Source organism: Helianthus annuus, chromosome 13 (assembly GCF_002127325.2).
Source record: "Helianthus annuus cultivar XRQ/B chromosome 13, HanXRQr2.0-SUNRISE, whole genome shotgun sequence".
NCBI lineage: Eukaryota > Viridiplantae > Streptophyta > Magnoliopsida > Asterales > Asteraceae > Helianthus > Helianthus annuus.
The window spans coordinates 97,956,959-97,971,035 of record NC_035445.2 but is presented as its reverse complement, the minus strand read 5'-3'; the positions used below and the strand labels follow the sequence as shown (position 1 = coordinate 97,971,035).

The 14,077-nt window shown below is 34.4% G+C and overlaps 1 protein-coding gene across 1 annotated transcript; it reads right to left on the bottom strand.

Moving 5' to 3' along the window:
- Positions 1-1,824: 1,824 nt before the first annotated feature.
- LOC110872160 (pollen receptor-like kinase 3) lies at positions 1,825-4,048 on the bottom strand. Its single transcript, XM_035981794.1, has 3 exons — positions 3,026-4,048; positions 2,582-2,932; positions 1,825-2,500 (listed from the first exon to the last, which is right to left on the bottom strand). The coding sequence occupies exons 1-3, from the start codon at positions 3,990-3,992 to the stop codon at positions 1,929-1,931; spliced, it is 1,890 nt and encodes a 629-aa protein (XP_035837687.1). The 5' UTR covers positions 3,993-4,048; the 3' UTR covers positions 1,825-1,928.
- Positions 4,049-14,077: the final 10,029 nt, after the last annotated feature.

Below are 14,077 nucleotides of genomic sequence, written 5' to 3'. Positions count from 1 at the left end.
GAAATAAAAATGGGAAACGAAACACTGAGCGTTCCTAGTGATTTCTACTCACCGGACATTAACCGAAATGTTCTAAGTCTAGAACAATTAACTCTTCAAGGTTTTACAGTCCGAAGATCTGGTGATACATGCAAAATTTTTCCCATGTTCTCATCTCCGGTGATGAACACAAGGAATGATGTGACGGGATTAACGAAAGAGGAGGAATTAGGAATAAAAGAGAAAGAAAGGCTGCAAAACATGTGTGGCGTAGATGACGAATTCAAAAACGACTATTTGAATTCGTATTTCGAAACTCTTAATGTCTCGGATGAAACAGAGGTTGATTGGAATCTGATGATCTTAAAATCATTGGAATTCCACGAGTTTGATGACTGTAAAGCAGTGATTAATATGCTGGATGATCGTGAATACGTTTTCAAGTATAGATATGAACTGAAAAAGAAATTCGAAGAGATGGTTAAATGGTTTCTAAACGAATATTTAGGGATCACTCACAGACCTTTTCCTCCTTGCACCATGGATAAACAGAAAATAGATCTACTGGATCTCTATATGTTGGTTGATAAGGATGGAAGGTATCGAGATGTTACAACAGAAAATATGTGGCCAATTATTGCAAAGGATATGGGGTTGGAAAACAAAGATGGTGATTTCATTCGGATAATATATGCAATGTACTTAGACACTCTAGAATACTACTACAAATTCAAAACGGTTCAACAGAAGGTGCATGATAAGAGAGTAATGAATGAAGAGGCTGAATTCTCAAAGGAAGGTCACAAGAGAACTAACAGTCTGGGCGGCTGCAACGATGCTGCGGGAGGAGTACATCATGAAGTGGAACCAACACAAGTGGCGTTTTTTGCAAGTATAAGAGATGATAACTGGAATCAAATGAAGAAACGGAAGAGATTCAACTTCAACCAAGCAAGATGGGCCGTTGAAGAAGCCAACCAAAGCGTAATGAAACAAGTTCATAAGCATAACCAAGTTTAGAGGGGTTATGTTAGAATTATATAAACTTAGTTATGTTTTTTTTATTTATGTAATGTATGATAAGCGAACGTTTTAGTTTAGATAAGATATTATGTTATGTAATAAGCGGGTAATTAGCGGGAAACTGAATTCAAATAACTGCCATCGCAGTTACCCGCCAAAGATAACCGCCAAACTAAGAAGTATTTAATCTTGGTTGCCGGCAAAGATGTTGGTTATCAAGACAATTTCTGTTACATCAAATTGTCCACTTTCTTTCTCTGAATTATCTTGTATTCTCTGCATCATCTTGTTAAACAAACATGGCTGCAAGTCTCGTACATGTTTCCGCTGCATCTGCAAGTTCTTATGCACGAGACCAAATCGATCCGGATGTCCAACATGTATCACCAAATTTAATACGTTGGAGCTTTCTTACCACTATTTGTTATTGATATCATATACTAATTTCACGACCGAAACTCTCAAAAGAAAATAAAATGTTTTTCAACTTTGAGTTACTAACTTACTAGTAAGAAATAGAAATTTATGATATTTTCTATTTTGTTACTATTATTATTTAAACACATTCATTAATATAGTTAAATATTAGATTCTAATTTTGATGGTAAAAAGTATGTATAGAGAGTAGTTGATTGAGTTTAGAATGAAGAAGTTTTGGCAGTTATGCATGAATTATTAAAGTAGTTTGATTGCAGCGAGCCTCATTCATTATCTTAATTTGTTTCCACACATACACATGACTGACAAGAATGAACTTTAACTTGTAATCTAAATGAAATAAGGCGGCGGTTCGGTCTTGTGAAGTCGATCCAGGGCTCTCCTCCTGGTCTTCACCCCCCAACCTCAACCTTTTTATGGATGGCCTCTTCAATTCGATCGATTCTGAGCAATTTATTCAATCAATCAATCAATCCCTCAATGAATTATTAAACGCTTACATCTTCTATTCTTCTTATTGCTTCAGTCAAGTCGATCCTCTCATCAGGCTCGCTCTCTGTGCAAGCAGCTCCAATATGAAGAAGCTTCTCCATTTCCGACACAGACTCATCTGAGGATGCTGTTATCTCTGGATCAATCAGCTCTTTTCCTCTGTTTTCCGCAAGTGCCGACTTAACCCATTGGACAACATCCGTTCCACCCTTCTGGTTGTTGTAATACTGGGATGGATATTTCCCGGTTATGATTTCTAAAATGATGATGCCCATGCAATACACGTCGCTTTTTGGGCTCACTTTTTGGTTCAGTATAGCTTCCGGAGATTTATAAGCAAACATACTCTGGACGGTAGGGGTATTGTTAAGCAAAGGATAGAAAGCGTAATCACTAAGAAGTGGCTCGTAGTCTGACCCAATCAATACATTGCTCGACTTCAGGTCCCCGTGAGGTAATGGATAAGATGCAAACTCTTTATGAAGGAAACCCATTCCACGTGCAACTCCTTTGATGATCTTAAGCCGCTTATCCCACTGTAGTTCCGCATGGGAAATCCCACGTTCGCCTGTACATACGCCAATGTAACTTCAGCTCAATAGTTCATGGATGTGCTATGTAAAAAGAGCTAGCAAGAATAAATTTTTACCATGTAACACATAAAGCACACTTCCTTTGGGGACATATTCGGAAACCAAAAGTTTCTCTTCTTTCCTGAAATGATACGCCAAAGGCGTGAGTATGTTTTGGTGCTTCAGTTTGGCTAGCTTCTTCATCTCTGCATCAAACACCTCTTTGGTCATCTGGTTCATCTCTCTCACCCTTTTCACCACCACAGACACTCCACTCCCCAACGTTGCCTTATACGCAGACCCCAGCCCTCCATTTCCAAGCACCTCTGCGGCAGCCTTCATCAAGTCTTGCAACCCAAATACTCCCCTCTCTTCATTTACCATCACCAGGTCCCCTAACCCACCCATTGGACGCGCTGCTGCTGGTGCTGCATCTTTAATTGGCGCCACTTGCGGTTGAATTGGTGCCGCATCTTTAACTTTATTATTATTATTATTATTGTTGGTATTAATGTTGCTACTACTGCTACCGACGACGCTAGTATTGCTATTGCCAATGCTGCTATTATTACTAGAAGTTGGGGCTTTCTTGGTGACGGTTGGGGGGATATACACAACAGCTTCATCGTTAATACCTCCTTTACCCAAAGGTCTCTTATCTTCATCTATTTGATTCGCTCTGGCCAAAATGATCAAGATCAATAGAGCAACAACAACGATCATGATAATCCATGGGACGGATGATTTTGGTTGGTCCGTTGATGGTTCTGATTGGTCTTGCCGAGTTGCAGTAGGAGAATCGTTGCATTCTTTTCCGATTTTTGAACCACAGAGGTCGGGGTTGTTCTCAAATACTTTGGCATCAAACTGGTTCAAGCTCTTTGGTATTTCTCCCTGTAGTTTATTGTTGGAGAGATCAAGCATGGTTAAGATATCTGGTTCCAGAAACGCGGGAATGGGTCCTGAAAACTCGTTGTATTCTAAATGGAGTTCCTTGAGGTTTGGCAATTCTCCAATGGATTTCGGAATTCGTCCCGAAAAGTTATTGTGTTGCAACCACAGTTTCTTCAAGGATCCCAAGGTTTGGAAGAAATCAGAAGGTATGACGCCGGTAAACCAATTGCTACCCGCGTAAAAAGCTTTTATAAAGCGAAGACGGTTGATATTGGGCATAGGGCCAGCGAGCGAATTGTTTTGGATGCTAAGGGCTCTAAGGCCATCAATTGCCTCCAAACAACCAATGTCGGGTTCGCCTTCGAGATCCATATCCGAGAGGTTGATGGTGTTGATGATGCCATTTGAACATATGATGCCAACCCACACGTTATGGGGGTCACACGGGTTGGATCCGTCGTCATTCCAATTGTACAAAGCATCTGATTTTGTCAAGGAGTTCTTGAATTGAAGGAGGGCAATGGATGGAGATTGTTGGGAGAGGCATGGAGGGAAAAAAAAGAAGAAGAATAGGAAGAGGAAAACAATGGCCATAAAAATATATTATGGTTTGTTTGAATTAGAATTAGAATTAGAATTAGAAATGTAATGGGGGGAGTGTAAAAAAGTGGATGCATGTTGATTGAGAATGTTTATGTTAGAGAAAAACAATCCTCCGAATGTACGTACGGTCAATCAGATCAAATTGTAAGTGGTCGTACGTGGTTATAATTTACTTGACATTGTCAAACCTAACTTTTCTCTTAGATTACGACATTTACTTTCATCCGCATATACTATAATTAGTAATGTTGGGTTGTGTGAGACTTTGTGTCTTTCATCATTTTCAAAATTTGTTTCAAGATGTACTACTACTATATATTTAAGCATGACTTTTGGGGCACTTCTTGCTTGCTAAGCCGATTTTCAGTTTCTAAATAATGTCATGTGTATAGTATTAACACTAGCCCGGTTAAATTTACATTTTAAACACCCCCCCCCCCCCCCCTCTCAAGTTTAGCTATAGTATTTTATGTCACACTCACAATTTTTTGGTTTTTTCTTTATTTTATCATATAACTTTTTACATAAATTTTTTATAAGACTCTGAATATATCGTTACCACAGTTACTTTTATCTAGGTTTCAACATAAATTATATTGAAAACGGAGTTGTGCGTGATACTGATAGTGTACACACCATTAAAGCACAAACGTACAAGTCGTCCGTGTTTTCAAATTTTTTATTTAATTATTCATATTATTTTCAAATATTTTGTTTCTCTTTTAGCTTTTAAAATATATTATTTACGTACACTCTCAATATACCGTTTTGACATGCTTATTTTATATATGTATCGTTGTAAATTTCATTTAAAATAAAGCCGGTTAACATTTGGACAAGAACGAGTCTATTTGCCTTTCGTTGTAAGATTTATTCAAAATCGATTTTTACTTCTTTTTTGTAAATTAAGTTTTCGAGTTGACTAGCACTTTAATTACTACAACAACGTTACTTTTCCTTGATTTCCGTATGTATTAATACACTTCTTTTTACCCGCTTAACCATGTTAGGGTCATTGTCGCAAGACGTGATTTGCGTCGCAACACGTGCGGACATTTTACTAGTTGTTCCCCGACTCATCATTATCTATGTCTATATTTATTTATTTACTACTATATAATACATATTAGAAGGATAGGATTGGAATTTGACATCAATCTAATAAATTTTATTAAATAAACTCTATTTAATTAACTTCTAATAACCAAGATGTCAATTAATAAATAGTTCTATTAATTAACAAATTTGTACTTTGACTGAATAAATAATAGAAAGTAAATAATAATAACTAGTGGTATCAAAACCGGCGCAACAGTGGATTCCCCATGTTACGAGACAGGAATTTGATTGGTATCGCTTCATCTCGTTATGTTACAGTACCGACGATCTTTATAGTAACCAAAAAAGGAAAAACAAATATGAAAACAATTGTTTGGTAAGAATCGGTTCGGGTCGTCAGGGTACCATCACGATACTGGCATGCACTCATATAGAATATATATAAAAATAAAATGTACACTCTATTTTGAATGCAACTCTGCTCTAAACAGAACTTGCACCGAAACACCTGAAAAAATTGAGAAAAGTTACGAATTTAGTTGTTTTTTAAGTTAACAAACACAAGTTATTGGAGAAAAATTATATAGTCTAAATAAAAAAAGAAGTGGCAATTTCTTAATAGGGCAAGTAGTATTCATTGGCTTGGTTATTTAATATAAAATAAAATAAAATGATAATGATAATGATAATGACAATCGTATATATAAGAACAATTTAATAAATTAGACTTAATTGTAAGTTTAGGGTATGATTTAATTTTAAACAAATCAGAGAGGTTTGTGTGTAAGTGGCCTTGAACCTAAAGGATCCTAATGGAAATTTTCAATTAAAACAAATGACTAAATTACATAAATTGTCCTTTAGTTATCTATCAAATTGCATCCTTTGTCCTTTGTTTTTAAAATGCACACTCCATATCCTTTACGACTAAATTAAGCACACTCCATGTCCTTTACCTTAACACCGTTTATCAACTCCGTTAATCTCTGTCATGTGCAATATAACAAGCAAATGTAATGCACTATTGGCTTCAATAATACTGCACTTCGGCTGCAATATTGGTTGTACATTAGCTACAATATAACAAGCAACGATAATGCAATATTGTTGCACTTTGGATGCAATATAGGCAGCACTTTGGTTGCGATGTAACAAGCAAATCTAATGCGATATTGGCTGCAATATTGCTGCACTTTAGCTGCAATATTGTTGCACTTTGGCTGCAATATTGGCTCCAACATAACAAGCCACTACAATGCAATATTGTTGCACTTTGCCTGCAATATAAGGCTGCACTTTGGCTGCAATATAATAATTTGTGTAATTTAGTCAAAACAAATTGTCTTATTTGTTTATAAATTCCAAAACCGATGATCCGTTATTTATCCGTAACTGGCAAAGTATAACTAGGACTGATGATCAACCATTCTGTGTAGGTAACCGATTGTCTTGTTAATGTTCGTAAACAAATCGGTTCTCACAAATTCACGTACTCTTTCTCTCGCAAATATTCTAAACCACTGCTACACCGATCGAAAATTCGGAAGCCACTTCTGGAACAACAACCACCACTTTGTCGCGACGCTGCTTAACACCACCATACAAACTTCCCACCAACCGGAGTTACGTCGTGCGTTGCAAGATCGCAACAACCACCGTTCACCGCCTTCTGCCACCGTGAACCATGTACAAAATAACTACCCTGATTTCTATTTCGAACTCTATTTCGTATTTTGTAAATTGATTACGGCCATCTTCTCAGCATTTATTCGAAACCTTCATATCGACGTCACTAATCCGTCGTGACCACCCCATACCATATGCATTTCGTTCGAGTCCGTTTGATTCGCTATAAGGTACCGATGACGGAGTAGCCATACGCAAGCTATGAATCAGCGTTGTTGCTCTCAGTTTCGTGTGATCATTCGAAGTGCTTTGCGTTAGTTTCTAATCAACTATGTCTGGAAATTAAGTTCTCCATTTTAACCCCCTATCAAACTTTAAGCTCAATTACAACACTATAAAATAGGGAATATGTCACAGAATAGTAACCAAGTTTTAAAAATGTTCTAATTAGGTCACTCGTGTCGTTTTTGTCCCAATTAGATAACTTAACAATCAACTCGAGTCATGTCCTTTTTTCTATGTGTCAAGAAAAAATGAAGAATAAGATGTTGAGGTCGGATTATTTTAATATATGAAATTATATTTATAAAAAATAAAAACACTTTAATTACATTAAAAATTAAAAAAAAAACAAGTTACAATCCACGTCATCACTCGAAGTTAGCATCAAATAAAGGGAAAAAAGAAACGAAAATCCGCATCACCATGGTTACTTATGAAATGGATGAAAAAACCCTTAATTTTAATGAAAAATGAATGTTGAATGACCTGATTGGAACACCTTTGAAACTTGAGTGACCTAATTGGAACACTTTTAAAACTTAATGTTCTACAAAGTTACCCCCTATAAAATATAGTAAAATAATAAGACACATGGATAAGATTCGAGTATTTGGTTTTTAAACTCGTGTATCCATCAAGATTGTTTTTTAACCCGAACCGTGCACTAAGCAAAAAATAATTATTCTTTATATAAATATACATTATCTATATCTTAAATGCCAAAGTCGGTGGCTTTTAAGCCGCCAACACCCTTACTTTCATAAAAATATAAAACAACCCCTTCTTTTGAATTTACACAATTTCACCCTTATATCTTTGCCACAAATCAAAACATCCTCATATTTTGAGATTGCACACTTTCACCCCCTATATTGGTAACATTGAGTTATATTAGATACGTCACAATACGTGTTTTTACACGGGTGACGCATTACATGTCACTTTGACTAATCCATTCTATGTTTGCCATGTACCTGCGTCGGTCTTATTGCTAGTAATTATTAAAGGAAATTTATATACATTATTTTTTTATTATGTTTTTTGAGCATTTAATTATTATTTTTTTTTATTCTGTTTTTTGAGCATTTATTTTTTTAATGAATTCTTATTCATTATTTAATTATTTAATTTGATATTTTCCAATAAGTTGTGTTTCTTAACTTTTAAAAAAAATTAATCCGTAATTGTTTTTCTTTATTTTTCAACATTGCTATATAATTGTATTGAAAATGGATACCGTGTCGATGTCATTCCAAACCGAACCATAATGTACGATGAACGTTAATTTATTAACCTTCTATGTTTTTTTTCAACACTGTGATATAATGTTTATTGAAAAGGAATATTGTGTTGCTATCGTACCAAACTAAGTCGAAATGACCGAACAACATCGGTATCGATGCAGGTATCAGTTTCGGTACCAACACATATTTTATTGTTTTTTCTTTCAATAAATTTAATGACATGACTATTACGGGCCAAAATGTTAAATTTCCGCATTTGTAGCTAAAGCGTCAAATTTTCCGCATTTGAGGCCACAACGTCAAATTTTCTGCATGTTGAGATTGAAGAGGTGTGAATTTACCAAGATTTTGGGGGATAAATTTTTTTAAAAATTGATTAATTCTTGGGAAATTCGGATAATATTGCAAAAGTATTTGTGTGGTTTGACATAGTGATCCGGTGAAGGTTTGCATTGTGTCTGGATCACCGTCTTTTTTATCAAAGTATGATTATTGATGAGCTTAAAGTTCGATAACAAAACATGATTTCAAGTTTTCATGAGCTTTACCTTATTTGATGTAGATTAATGTAGTGTTCGAAGTTTCTATCAATTGATGCTTGGGTTTTGAAGATCAGATGATCGAAGCAATGGTGAAGTTGTGTTAAATCAAACACGGATGGCATTAATGTTGAGATGGAGAAGCTGAAGTGATTGATTTTGAGTTTGTTAATTCTCGTGAAGATTCCAATGTGTTAACCAGAGGATCGTTTCATCACCGAGCAAAGAATTCTGATCTTGATGGGATTTTTGAGAAAAAAACTGATGATGTGTTGCAGACCATTGAAGACTGAGCCTTTATCATTTGCCGATCAGAAGAAATGATTGCTCAGATGTAAAGCTAGCCTAGAAGGAGGTGATGATAGTTGATCGAGTTTGAGTTTCTGACTAATCGAATTAGCCTATTTTGAGGGGGAAGTCTGATACGAAAGCTTCAAGGATTTGGTTTTGTTGCAAAAACTCGAGTCAAAGTTTCTGCAAACCCTAAGCATCAATCAAGGGGGAATCTGTTGACGCACGTAAGATGACATCAACAGATATGTGGCTGAAGTTGCAGCATATTTAGCACAACATTCGACAACAATGTCCAAGGGGGAATCTTTTAATGCATTTTTGTTTGTCTGTTGTTGTACAAATAGGCTTAGTCTAGTCATGTGTCTTAAATAATGTGATTGTAAGAAAATGATTAGGATGATTGTTTACATTTGAGAACAATCAGGCTGAATGTTTGGGGTGATTAGCTTGCATACTTAAACCACCCTATAAAAGCCTAATCACTTGTATTTTTTTCATAACCTTTAGTTTGAAAACATTATCAGATCTTTCTAGAGATAGTGTGAGAATGCGTGTAGATTAGAGAGGAGATCACAAAAGGTGATCTTTTAAAGTATGATGTAAACTCTTTCGGTATTAGTAAATTTGAGTCGGTTTGCTCATTATCCTTTATTTACCAAAATCTGTTGTTTATCCTACCAAATTCAATCGAATTGATCTGTTTCATGTACTTTAAATTGGTTAAATTGTTCAGGCAGACCCTAATGAGAGATCGACGAATGACACAGACGATAATACCAGTGGACGACCACAACTATGTCCATGGGTGTTTTGACAGACACATCCATCCTCAAGGACTCAAGGATGGCTAGGAACGGAATGGGAACCAAGGTTAATTTTTTTTCTTCTTTTTTTAATTTTTATGTTTGTGTATTAATATGGATATGATCTTTGTATATTTACGAAAAGATATACACCAAAAAGAATTTAGCACTTGTTTTACAATGATTGAAAAACTATAGAGAAACAAATACATGTACCAATGTTGTTCGGGCGAGGCATCAGTTTGGTCACTGGCAATCTCTATAGCATACGGTACTGAAAATACTCTATTGTAAATACATATTTTATTTTTAAACAGTTTTATAATGTTACGTCGAGAAAACCATAAAAACGAATACAATATTGATACCGATTCGAACAGTATTGGTTACATTCGTCACACTAAAGAACAAGAATTTTGTATCACCATGTGGAGAAACCGTATAACCGAATACAACACCGATGTTGATGTTTGTTGGGATACAATTTTATCGAATCGTAGATAAAAGTAAACACGTCGCAATTGTATATTCAAAATTTTATTAAACGCCATATTATACTACTCAAATAATGAATATGGTAAATGACTTATAAAACGTCATATTATATTGCTTAAATAACGTAAAAGATAATAACATGATTTAATATTATTGTGTACAAGTGGGTTTAAAAGAAAAAATTATGTCTAAATGCAGATAAAATAAACACAACACATACTTAGAAGGTTATAAGATAATGCTTTTCTAAGTTATAAATGAAAAATGAAATCCACTCAAAAAGGAATTATAACAATAAAGTATAAAAACAGCCATACTAAAAATAATTAGAAAATAAAAAACAAAAAGAAAAATAATTTGATGACTCCATTATAAAAATTTATATACTATTAATTTGCAACAAGTGAGTGCATTAGTAAGTTGTAAGTTCTGCATTAAGGGTTTATCTTGCAAGGTGTTATTGTACATTTATGTTGTTTGGTTGTAAATTGTGCTTAAGTGGTTGTACCCTAATCAAATAATTGTTTCATTATCTTACCAAATTCAATTTGTTTTGTATGCATGTATAGTTATAAATTGTGCTTAAGTGGTTGTACCCTAATCAAAGAATGGTTTCATTATCTTACTATATTCAATCGGTTTGATCCATTCAAAGTTGTATTGTTTTATTTGTAAATTATTATTATTTATAATAATCTAATTAATTTAGCCAAAATCTTGCATAAATATAATTTGCAACATATTGATGCAATGGTTGTTGTAATGTATGCATTATGGTTTGTATAGTGGTAATGATATATATTATGATGCACAAAGTCAATCCACTCTTCTTGGTCCTCCGCTTTAACCGCTTTCGAATCACCACAAAAGGCATAAATGATACGTTTTTTCTGACAGTCAGTGATGCCGTAATCTTTATCTAAAATCTGGTTTAAAGATTCCGATGGACTAAAACGACTCTAGTTCACTTTAAAAGCAACTACAGAAAAAAGAAAGCTAAAATATGAGGCCCATTAAAATAATATATTGTGTAAATCTTTCAAATTTATGAGTTATAAGAATTTGTGAGTTATAAGAATAAGAATATACAAATATTTATACGTTTTCAAATTTTAAAAAACAAAGTATTAAAATATATAGATAAGTTTATATAATATAAATAATTTAAAAGTTTACACATACAACTTTGAAACTTTATAATGCTGATACTTATATAAAGTAAATTTATTTAATACTTTAAAACATTAGTTATATGTAACATCTAAATTATTGAGTTGGTAAAGGTTTCATAGCACTAATAGAAAAAATAAAGAAAACAACTAAAATTCACTACATTGAATTCTCTATAACATAGAAAAAACACTTATAGAAGCTAATTAAAGTAAACCTGTATATTGGTCTTATATTCAACCCTTTATATTTTATTTTAGGTGTACAAATTTTTTAAAAAAAATAAGTGTTTATAAGTAAAAAAAAATATAGAATTAAAGAATTAAATGTGGAAAACTTTTGAAAAAATAATAAAATTTAAAGAAATTTGTATTTTTAACTTTTTAGTTAAATTATACAGATAAAATAACATCAATGTCTAAAAGTCAAAAGTTTTAAACACTTTCAAAATTGGGAGACGGAAGGTGATAGCCACGTGACCAACCTACAAAATCATATTGTTCACACTTAAAATTCAACTCTTCTTTTAAGTGTGATAAGAAAAACCTTATTAAATGTAATAATTTTTTTTAACGTTAGGATTCTATGATTAGGCTGATGGGTATAGGGCTCATTCCCCCGGTCCGTCCTTGCTCACCGCCCCATCGCCCCACCCCCTGCTCCGTCTCACCCCCCCTGCTCCGTCTCCTTCGTCCAAATTCCGACGACGCTGACGACGACCCACTCTTCCACACACACCTCTACATACATACATACATACATACATACATACATACATACATACATACATACATACATACATACATACATATATATATATATATATATATATAGAGTAAGGTTAACATACAAAAAGCCTTATCATACATCACGTAGGAGACAATGGTAACCGTTGGATCAGGGGTATAATCACGCATGGGACCACATAATCACGCATGAGACCACATAATCACGCATGGGACTATAATCACGCACGTTCTATGATAATAACGCACGTTATATTTTTTGTCATGTATGTTAATGTAGGTTAAGCCTTGAAGTACATTATACTTTCCCTATATATATATATATATAGGGGAAGATTCAAATGAAAACCACTAGTTATTGTGAAAACTAGAAAACTAACTAAAACCCACTAAAAATGAGGGAGTGAAGACTTTTAATGAAGGAGGGGTAAAATTGGAACAAAAAATATATAACTTTTCAAACATTTCCCATTTCTCCATACGTTATCATTTTAAAACAAAAATGGCACCATAAGATCACAAATTTTCTTATCTTTTATTCAAGTATATCCGAGCATATTTTTTATGACATAAAAAAAGATTTATGGTGTCGTCTTGTTTTCAATACTATTATTATAGTAGTGCACATGTGCAATATAACATGTACTACAATGTGCATTACATGCTTAACATTAGTTTTTTGATTCTAGTTTAGCTTTTAGGGTTAGTTTTTTTGGAGGTTTAGGATTAGGATTAGGTTTTTGGGTGTGGGGGGGAGGGGGGGTTTAGGTTTTTGGGGGGTGGGGGTGGGGGGGTTAGGTTTTTTTCGGGTTTATGTTTAGGGTTTAGTTTTAGGTTTTCGGGAGGGTGGAGGGTGGGGGGGTTTAGGTTTTTTTTTTTTTTTTTTTGGGGGGGGGGGGGTTAGGCTTTTGGTGGGAGGGTAAATTTAGGTTTTTTTTTGGGGGGGGGGGGGGGGTGGGGGTTTAGGTTTTTGGGGGGTGTCGGTGGGGGGTGGGTTAAGTGGTTTAGGCTTTCTGTATTAGTGTACATGTGCAGTACAACCAAAAAAAATTTTTTTTTTTTTTGAAATTTTTTTTCCATATATAAAAAGTAGCGATTTTTCTAAAAAAAATTGTAAAAAAAAAAATTTGTATGTTTTTTAGGCTTTTTAAGTTAGTTTTCGAGTTTTCACAATAAAAGTGGTTTTCATTTGAACCATCCCCTATATATATATATATAGGGGGCTGCTAGAATGAGAACCACCCCGAGTTGTAAGAACCGCGAGAACCACATCATCCGGGTCGCCGTTTACCATGATTTTTTTTACAACTAGATGTGTGTATTATAAACACATCCGTAAAAAAAAAATTTTAACGCCGCGCCCAAGGGGGTAGTTTTTTACACCACAAGTTTGGTGTTTTTTATTTTTTTTTTTTTTGTTTTCTTTTTTTTTACACCAAACTTGTGGTGTAAAAAACGGCCCCCTATATATATATAAAAGGGGTTCATCCCCCACCCCCTAGGTCCATCCCCTTTAGGTTTATCCAACATGGCGGTGACGTGGCGGATGGTCCCTTTGGAACCATACCGGATGGTCTTATAAAAACGGACCAGCATATGTTGTAAAAACACAAACAAAGATTACAAAACAGAAAGAAGATTTACATTACATTAAATTATAATATCTCGGATATTTATTGAAGTCACTCCATCTCTCCCATGCCAAATTATGGAATTTAGACCTTCCTTTCATCTATAAAGACGAGTTCGCTTTAATGTCTTCAAATACGCTTTAATGTCTTCAAATACTCGATCGTTTTTAGCTTTCCAGAGTTGCCA

What these genes read in the sequence shown, in the direction of transcription:
- LOC110872160 (XM_035981794.1), bottom strand. Translation starts at nt 3,992, where the DNA reads ATGGCCATTGTTTTCCTCTTCCTATTCTTCTTCTTTTTTTTCCCTCCA. An exon ending in TAGCGTCGTCGGTAGCAGTA is followed by an intron (nt 2,933 to 3,025) that starts GTAGCAACATTA and finishes TTAAAGATGCAG; the next exon opens with CACCAGCAGCAGCGCGTCCA. An exon ending in TGTGCTTTATGTGTTACATG is followed by an intron (nt 2,501 to 2,581) that starts GTAAAAATTTAT and finishes GCGTATGTACAG; the next exon opens with GCGAACGTGGGATTTCCCAT.